At 37.8% G+C, this 9927-nt stretch overlaps 1 protein-coding gene across 2 annotated transcripts in view; it reads left to right on the forward strand.

The window, feature by feature from the left end:
* LOC110449374 (vacuolar protein sorting-associated protein 8 homolog) overlaps positions 1–9927 on the forward strand; it is a 46265-nt gene that overhangs the window by 10495 nt on the left and 25843 nt on the right. For both annotated transcript variants that reach the window (XM_021496218.1, XM_021496219.1), the window contains 8 exons: positions 265–389; positions 1378–1464; positions 3164–3231; positions 4329–4379; positions 4910–5012; positions 6710–6766; positions 8600–8722; positions 9596–9676. In XM_021496218.1, coding sequence (XP_021351893.1) covers positions 265–389; positions 1378–1464; positions 3164–3231; positions 4329–4379; positions 4910–5012; positions 6710–6766; positions 8600–8722; positions 9596–9676 — 695 coding nt within the window. The remainder of the gene's footprint in view (positions 1–264; positions 390–1377; positions 1465–3163; positions 3232–4328; positions 4380–4909; positions 5013–6709; positions 6767–8599; positions 8723–9595; positions 9677–9927) is intronic.

Consider the following 9927-nt stretch of genomic DNA (forward strand, 5'->3'; position numbering starts at 1 on the left):
TCTGAAGTTGTTCTCATTTTCTCACCTAGCCCAAAGGTGTCTTACCAACGTACCCAAACAGATGTATTCCTTCTTGCAACTTGTATTTCTTGTACTCCTTTGATAAACTGGTATGATACAGGTTATAAATTGAAAACAATATACCAGGTGAGCGATTAAGGCCACTGGGCCTCTTGTTGATGAAGAAAATGGTGAACTTATCCAGGTATAACAATGATACCATGACAGAAATACAGAAGGTTAAAGCATATCTTTTATATACAGACCCCAAACAGGTTCTCAAGTGGTGTCTTGGCAGCACAGCCGTCGGGTCACAGTACGGGTCTGTCTCCGCCATCAGCTTCAACAGGGACTGCACACGCCTTCTCAGTGGCTTTGCCAAGGGACAGGTATGTCACTAACCATTTACACCTGTGTGTCCTCAGTAAACCTCAGCTTCATGACTAATTAGTCCCTCAACGGTTCCCGGGGGGGCGGGGCTATAGGTTAATTTGCACTCTGTCCGTTCGAGAAGTTTGTCCAGGATATATATTCTATATTATTTCACCTGGGGTAGCCAGATTTGGTGAACAAGGACACCTTGGGATGGTGGAGTGCAGAGTGCAAGAAGAAGGTCACTATGACCTCATTGTGACCTATGCTTTGACCTTTGACCTTAACTTTTGAAAAATGTTTGTCCGCAGCATATCTTGTATACAATTTCACCTGGAGTAACCAGATTTGGTGTACAAAGATATCTTGGGATGATGAAGTGCAGAATGCAAGAAACAGGTCACTGTGACCTTTGACCTGACCTTTGACCTTTACTTTTGAAAATATTTGTCCGGAACATATCTTCTATACTATTTCACCTGGAGTATCCAGATTTGGCGTACAAAGACATAATGAAGTGTACTGTTTGTTAAGTAAAGAAATCATTACTGGTAATTTTTCAGATCGTCAGCTAGGCCTTTCTGCCTTCTAGGGCTTCTTCAGGCGGATATATTTATATATATATGAAATTGTACACTCTTGCATACTCAGGCAGAGTGTTTTTTGACTAAAAGTTAGTTGGTTTAAAGTTGGCCAGATTTGAACGAAACAATGATTCCATTGAATTCATACTACACATGATGCAGCAAAAAGTATACTGTGACAGTAGCATTGTCTCCCCTTGGTTCCGACCTTTCCAATGATGTGGGATAAGATGGAGTGTGGGCAAGGTATGGTTGCTTGCATCACTTTAACCCTTTCACAACTGTAGACCATAATGGACTCATTCAAATCAATGCATGGAGGAGTTTACTGAAGTTACGTAGGGGTGAAAGGGTTAAAATAAATAATTCAAAGAAAGGGATATTGAATTAATGTAGCAAATAATTTTATACACTTTTCTAGATTACGATGTGGGACCTTACCAACGGGAAACTTCTACGGACGATAACTGAGGCCCATCCTCCTGGAACGGCAGTCCTACACATCAAGGTGAATTCAAATATCAAAGTTTTACTTTATACATACACAAATTACATATTAAAGGTGTTGCAACATTTCAAAACCAGCTGATCCCTTTGTTAAGCTATGACTGAGTGAGCGATTCGTAAAACAAGAAAAAAAAGTGAGCTCAAGTTTGTTATTTATTTGAAAATTGCATTCAATGATATCACTCTTGAGTAAGTATTCCTTGTTGTATTTGTTAGATGACAACTTGTATCTAGTGCAAGTTTCTTCCACATCACCATAGTTGATTAGAAGTATCCTGAGCTTGTGATGATTAAAAAATGTACAATTGGAAGGATCGACTCTCCCCCACACCTAAAGAGCCTGTTACACACTACCTATGTACCTCGCTAGGACTAAACTGGAGAAAAAATTAACAACGGCAAGAAAATCTTCAGAGCTCCGGCAAGAAAGCACTTGAAAAAAAAAAAATTAACACTAACCGTAGCAATACCAATGTAGTACCCGCGTTCCCATTGCGATACTGTTGTCCCAATGATGTAAGAGCTGGTGTGCTACTGAATACCACTTTTCTGTCATTAGTACATCGACGCGCATCAATACTACTTCGGGGCTATTCGGTAGTACTACGGTATCACATCGGTACCAGCACGGTACACATTGAGGCCATCGGAGAGCCGCCGATCCATTACGGGGCTCTACTGGTGAACTACCGACATCAACGAAGCCATACCAGAGCACTGCCGTTATAGTCCCGTTGCTCGCTCTGGCAGCGCAATGGCGGACATTTTTGAGTATGTTCAAAGATTTCTACCGTCGCTTGCATTGCCAAATTTTTCGCCAATGTTCTGACGATGTACTACTGTTCTTAGCGATGTGATACCGTTACGCTGCCGTTCTAGTATTGATTCCAGAAAATCGCCAAATTTGTGCTCTGACCAAAATCGGCTAGGTGTGACTGCAGGCCCTTGAAGGACTGAGGGGCTGAACCAAATTGCTTATATTTGTCTGTGCAGAATAAGTTCGTTTAAATCAATCAACTTTGAAATGGTTGAGATCACCATCGGGGGTACCCTAACACCATAGAGCTGCTTACTGGATATTAAGAGGCAAACACAATTATGCTACAAGTATCGGGCATTGTATGGCAGTCCTGCACATCAAGGAGAATTTCAGTTCGTAATTTATCCTCCATATTATTTGACAATTACATCTACATGTCCCAATGATACCTCTTGAGCATTTTGCCAAATTTTACAGCAAACATCTTTATACAGTTTGCATTAAAAACTGTAAAACTTGAGAGGTTGACCCTGGCCGAGAGATGGTTCTAAAAAGGGGTAATTTGTCACTATTGATTTAAACAAGATCCCCTAAGGAACCATGTGCTGGATATTTAGTTGGTCGCATCTTAACCCTTTTACCCCTATGTAACTTAAGTAAACTGTACCATGTATTGTTATGGTTGAGTCAATTATGGTCTACAGTGGTGAAAGGGTTAAGGTGATGCAGATTAAGAAATTGTGATTAATATTTAGTTTCAAAATAAATACGTTAACAAACATACTGGTTGTTTGTACAAGTGTATTTGTATATTCTTTGTCCCAATTTTGTGAAAGTGTCAATATTTTTTTCACAATTTTGAAATCGCTCAGGCCCTGTCAAAAAGTAGAAAAGTTACTGTACTGATTTTATGCAATATTACCATTATTTCTATCAACAGTTCACAGATAGTCTTGTTTTGGCCATCTGTAGTGACAGCGGAGGCTCCGTGTTTGAGCTGGAATTCAAGTGAGTAAATAGAACCATGCCACATTATATCAAATACCACTTTTTTTAAACAAAATTGTGAAAACTAGAAGTTTTAATAATAAGCTACACATATATATATATAGAATCTTATATGAGTTTCCATTTCATATGAGATTTATGAAACGAGTCTTAAGAACTTTTCAATTTAGCGAGCCTCTGGTGAGCTATAATGAAAAATTTGTGACGAATTTCATAAATTACATATGAAATGAAAACAAGTGTAAGATCCTTTTTATCACATCATCAAGATTTGTGGCATTTATTCGAGAAACTGGACAATTTTCGTGCAACCTCGAAATGTAAAAAGCCGCCATTTTGACTCCAGTGCAGAAGTCTGTGACGTCATGTACTTGTCCTAGGCATGAAACAATTGAAACTTACAGCCAATCACAGAGCCGATAGGTCATATTACATGGGTTAATATATATATATATACGCAAAAAAATATGACATGGGTATATTCACTTGATAACACAGTACGTTATGTGATAAATACATTTATGTTACCGATTAAACTTGGGTAGAATTCTGGGTTGTATTCAATATCATTGAGTCTAAGTAGATCTACAAAGACATTTGTCATCATCAATTCAACAAAGTTATGAAAACTAGAAGTTATAATAATAAGCTGCATTTATATTTATGTTAGGGTAGAATTATGGGTTGTACTCAGGATTGAAGAGTCTAGGTAGATTGACATAGATGCTTTCATCATCAATGAAAGGGTATATAGATTTCTGGAAAGTAAAAATATTCTCCATAAGTATGTGACCGATATGGATCTTCCTGTGAGTTATATATCTAGGGAATATACATTACATTAAATGGTAAACTTTCAAACTTTTTGGTTTCAAGATGACCACAATGGCCTCTGATTGGCAGAGACATTAACAGTTTTAACTTAAGTTATGGCATCAGCTTTGTATTAGTATGCCTATGGGTGCAGTTCTAGTTTATTTTGTTAAAATTTAAAAATTTAAAACAATAAAGCTGTTGAAACAAAAACTGTTTGTGTCAGTGGAAATGAATAAGTTGTGATGAAGGTATAAGTAATGTAACACTGTTTTGTATTTCAGGCGTCTGATTGGTGTTCGCACGTGTGAATCAAAGTGTCTGTTTTCTGGAAGGTAAGTAAACAATTAGGACTTAAGGATGTATGCTACCTTACTGTGATATGGAAACATAAGGGTGAATGCTACCTTACAGTGACATGGAGACTTAAGGATGTATGCTACCTTACTGTGACATGGGGACTTAAGGGTGAATGCTACCTTACAGTGACATGGAGACTTAAGGATGTTTGCTACCTTATTGTGACATGGAAACGTAAGGGTGAATGCTACCTTACAGTGACATGGAGACTTAAGGATGTATGCTACCTTACTGTAACATGGACACTTAAGGATGTATGCTACCTTACTACTTCATGTGACTTGTTACCAAAAGAGTTCTCATAAGTCCATAAAATCTCTGATTTGATTAGCCCCTTTCTCACTCACATATTTGGTTTATTTTCACCTTTTCAAATATTGAAGTTAATAGATCAAATATGTCATTACCAAAATCAGTATTGATCTATATAACAATTAATTGGTTCGTCATTCCCTGCATTGATGAGGTGTATTCATTGAGTTACTCCGTGCTGTCTATTTTACAGTCGAGGCGAGGTATGCACCATTGAACCGCTCCACATGAACCTAACCATCAAAGACCACCCCATGCAGGATGTTATGGTTATTGCCATGGCAACGATGTCAAAGGTCAGTATGTCATGACAACATATTGTAATGATAAAAAGGTGATAGTTTCCTCTATAATGATAGTGATGTAGCCATGGTTTTTGCCATGGCAACCATGTCAAAGGTCAATATGTCATGACAACGTATTGTAATGATAAAATGGTGATAGTTTCCTCTATAAAGTTGTATTTTTAGGTCACCTGAGCTTTAGCTCAAGTGACCTATTGCTATCCGTTTTCGTCCGTCGTCGTCCGTCGTCCGTCGCCCGTTAACATTTTACATTTCAAACTTAAAGTCAAGTTCTGCTGGGCCGATTAAACTGAAAGTTGGTAGGAATGATCGCCTCATGGTCCTGACAAAGTGTTGTTATTTTTCGGGTCGATCAGAAATCCAATATGGCCGCCACGGCCACCATTTTGAAAACCTATTTCAAACTTAAAGTCAAGTTCTGCTGGACCGATTGAACTGAAAGTTGGTAGGAATGATCGCCTCATGGTCCTGACAAAGTGTTGTTATTTTTTGGGTCGATCAGAAATCCAATATGGCCACCACGGCCGCCATTTTGAAAACCTATTTCAAACTTAAAGTCAAGTTCTGCTGGACCGATTGAACTTAAAGTTTGTAGGAATGATCGACTCATGGTCCTGACAAAGTGTTGTTATTTTTCAGGTCAATCATAAATCCAATATGGCCGCCACGGCCACCATTTTGAAAACATATTTCAAACTTAAAGTCAAGTTCTGCTAGGCCGATTGAACTGAAACTTTGTAGGAATGATTGACTCATGGTCCTGACAAAGTGTTGTTATTTTTCAGGTCGATCAGAAATCCAATATGGCCACCACAGCTGCCATTTTGGTAAACTATTTCAAACTTAAAGTAAAGATCTACTTGGCCGATTGAACTGAAACTTTGTAGGAATGATCGAATCATGGTCCTGACAAAGTGTTGTTATTTTTCGGGTCAATCAGAAATACAATTTGGCTGCCATGGCCGCTATTTTGCTACTAAGTTCTAATAGGCCGATCTCACTTAAAATTGGTCTAGGAATGATCAGCTCATGGTCCTGACAAAGTTAAGTTAACATTATACTATTTTTTACTCAAATTGGTACATATTTCAACAACAAAAATAAATACTGTAGACTCAGGTGACCGTTTAGGCCCATGGGCCTCTTGTTAGGTCACCTGAGCTTTGCTCAAGTGACCTATTCCGATCACTTTCCGTGCATCGTGCATAAACTTTTTACATTTTTAACTTCTTCTCAAGAACCAGTGGATGGAATCTTTTCAAACTTTGTCAGAATCATCCTTGGTAGATGAGGCTACAAAATTGTAAAATTAGAATTCCTACCCCAAAGGGAACATTTACCAATATTTCAAAACTCTTCTTCTCCAGACTCAGAGGTACTACAGTCATTTGTTTATGATAGTGATGTAACCATGGTTTTGTTGTGTTCGGGGTTTACACCCCTGCAATAGCTTCAGATGTATGAAGACAGGTGCATAGAAAGACGTCACCAAATCAAAGAAAAGGCGAGAGTGATTGAATGAAAAGATATGTACTGTATAACAGGAAATTTTTAATAAGTCTTGGTATACAGTATTAATATTCATGTTGGTAAATTGAAATCACTTGGATTGATGTTTCAAAGTTATATTCTTAGTTATGAATTATAATGCGGTTTAACTTGTATCTCTTCATGCCTTTATGATTCAGGTACTTCTAGTGACAATACGACCACAGCTGAAGGTTTTCTTCACCCATCAGTTAAAGGTAAACAGTGGCGCTTTAATCTGGATTTTGTAAAGGCTAAAAAATTGACAAGCATAATACTGAAATGTTCTGTTGAGCAGTTCTGCAGAGACCATACTTGTCATATTTTTTTTTAATATCCAGGGGGATTACATGTGCTAGGAACTAAAAGCATAGATAAAATGTGCGTGTGTACAGGTAGCAGTGTACATAGGCAAGACCACACATTTGTGTTTTTCTAACGAATCAGAAAGCACGAGTGTATTGCGCGGACGAATATATATACGTCCGCGCAATAAATGAGTGCTTTCTGATTCGTTAGAAAAACACAAGTGGGTGGTCTTGCTTTTATCACATACCTTCCGTATTAGTTAGAAATTGATACAAACATTTTATAACTTTCATATTTTTTGCAAATACCGGGAACTTTTCAGTTCTCCATGACAAGGGGATTCCCATAAAAAGTAGTTCCGGCTAGTAGGTAAATACAACATTCCGTATTGCACATGCAGAACGTTGTATTTCATGGTCTGAAAAATTGCTTGTATTACTATAACAAGATTCAACAGGTATGTGATAAAGTAGCATATGATGGCCATAGGTGATATTTTTATACAATGAATAACCCCTGTAATACAACATGTATCAAAATTTTAAAAATAAATCAGCACTAAAATTGGCATAAACATGATGAAGTGGACTATGTGGGCTTCATAATTTTTCAAAAAAAAATTTGAATTTGGTTTGAGACTACAGTTTTGGGCATTTACGAATCTGTGTCTACACAACAAAAGCTAGCTTTTCATGTAGTCTATTTTTGTGCTCAGCACATGTGTAATATTGTGAAAAATCCACCAGAATGACCTATGCTAAAACGTGAGTATTTCTGTTACCGAGAAGGCGATATTTAATTTCAGACAGGTTTTAAGAAAAAATATTCTACTTGCGGGGGTCGAATTTCGGGTTTAAAATCATGATATTTTGCATATTTTGGTGTTTTTTGATGTGGTAACCATGGTTTTCACAAGTCCCAAATCTGGGGAAAACAGTTTATGAAAAAAAAAAAGTCTTCTAAACAAAATGAAATCAAAATGTAGTTTATAAATATGTATATATATGTAGGTGTGTTGTGCAGGGTGAATTCACTATCCATGTTTATGTGAGACATGCCCTTTATATTTAGGGTCAAGCCATTTCTACTGTACACTGCTACCACACTCTAGGGAAAAAACCACACTAGGGAAAAAACCACATTTTGAAATGGCATCTTTTAAGTTATTCTTTCAGATGATATCATCAGATCTCAGAAAATAGGAATAGTTTTGCAAATTCACCGGATGAAAATGCTCAATTTTAGGGTAAAAATCAGGAGTCTGTCTCAAATTCATGCTATGACAGATATTATACAATTAAACTATCATCACACACTTTAACTTAATAGATATCAGTAAATTGAAAACTGGGTGAGCTGTCTGGATCATAGCAATGAAAATAAAATGTACATCGTAGTTATTATCCCCCTCTCAACGAGTTGGCGGGGGATATAGAAATGAGGTCCGTCCATCCATGCACCTTGTAAAGAATAACTACAAGTGCTATGTTGATTATTCTTGCATCAATTGTGTATCTAGGGTTGCTCTACTGAATGCGTATTGCGGATGCTGATTTTGACCTGTATTTTACGCTTCATGTTTTGCATTGCGAGCGAAGGATATCATTGACAGTGTCTTCTTGTTTATCATACTTTGATCAGGATTCTCACCGTAATCTGGTTCATTGTGTATCCAGGAGGTACCCTGATTGTAGGAGCTTGAACCCTATTACTGTTTACTTATGTGTGTTCTTTCTATACAGGGTGACCCAGGGACTCTCCCCCTCCTGGCCTGGCAGTTTGTCATCATCCAGGTGTCGGAGAGTGACCGAGTGATTGATCCCGTTCTGGCCTTTGCCCGCGACTCTACCATACATTTCTACCAGGTGAGGTTAGAGTACCTGTCTACGGCCGACATTATGAAATACCTTCCTTATAGACGGAGTAAGATACAAGGGTATAAAAACTAAAAGTTGACCAGATAGCTATTTTTCTTACAGACTAAAAGGTTTTGAAAATGTCACATTTAACCCTTTCACCACTGTAGACCATAATGGACTCATCCATATCAATGCATGGTAGAGGCTACTAAAGTAACATGGGGTGAAAGGGTTAATGAGATGTTTTTGATCTATAAACAATTTTGCTATGCTATGCATAACAAATGATTTGTTTATTGGCCCCTGCCTTTGTTGAGAATTCACCCCTATTGTTATCATACCTGTACATCTGTTTAGCTGGTGAGGTTATGATTAACAGGTATTAAACTGAAAAAAGTAAAAACAGTTCTCACTATATGAGACCCGTTTTTGAAGTTATTTGTATATAGTCCTTTATGTTTGTTTCATGTCATTTCGTTTAACATGTTCAGTTTATTTTTTATTGGCCCTAATGACCTTTTGTGTTGATGGGCCATTAAGAATCCAATAACTAACTAACTCCTCTTCTTGAATATATTGGGTTATATGTCAACTCACTATGTGGTTGATATTGTAGAGTTAAATTGTCCGACCATGTTTATCCGGCAATAAGCCCACATAAATATCTGGCTATAAGTCCATGCCTGGTTATAAGCCTATGCCTGGTTATAAGCCCATGCCTGGCTATAAGCCCATGCCTGGTTATAAGCCCATGCCTGGTTATAAGCCCATCCTGCTACTTTAAGTCTGAGATGATGTGTTGGCCTCGTGGATCTATCACATGATAAATATGGTAATGTAAAAATGGGATACGTCACAGCATCTTCTATATTCATGCAGGTGATATGTAACAACGGCCAGGATATCCGCTGTTCAGGGCTACAGAAGATTACAGTACAGTACAAGATCCTTGGTATACATGTAAGTAAGATATACATAGGATCTTTCCTGAGTTTCCATTTCATATGAGATTGATGAAACGAGTCTAAGAATTTTTAGGTCACCTGAGACAAAGTCTCAAGTGACCTATTGCGATCGCCTTTTGTCCGTCGTCGTCCGTCATCCGTCGTGCGTCCGTAAACAATTTACATTTTCGACTTCTTCTCCAAAACCCCTGAACCAATTTCAATGAAATTTTGCAGGGACCTTCCATGGACAAAGGTCAACAAAAA

The sequence above is a fragment of the Mizuhopecten yessoensis genome, unplaced genomic scaffold (genome assembly GCF_002113885.1).
Source record: "Mizuhopecten yessoensis strain PY_sf001 unplaced genomic scaffold, ASM211388v2 scaffold4599, whole genome shotgun sequence".
Taxonomy (NCBI): Eukaryota; Metazoa; Mollusca; class Bivalvia; order Pectinida; family Pectinidae; genus Mizuhopecten; species Mizuhopecten yessoensis.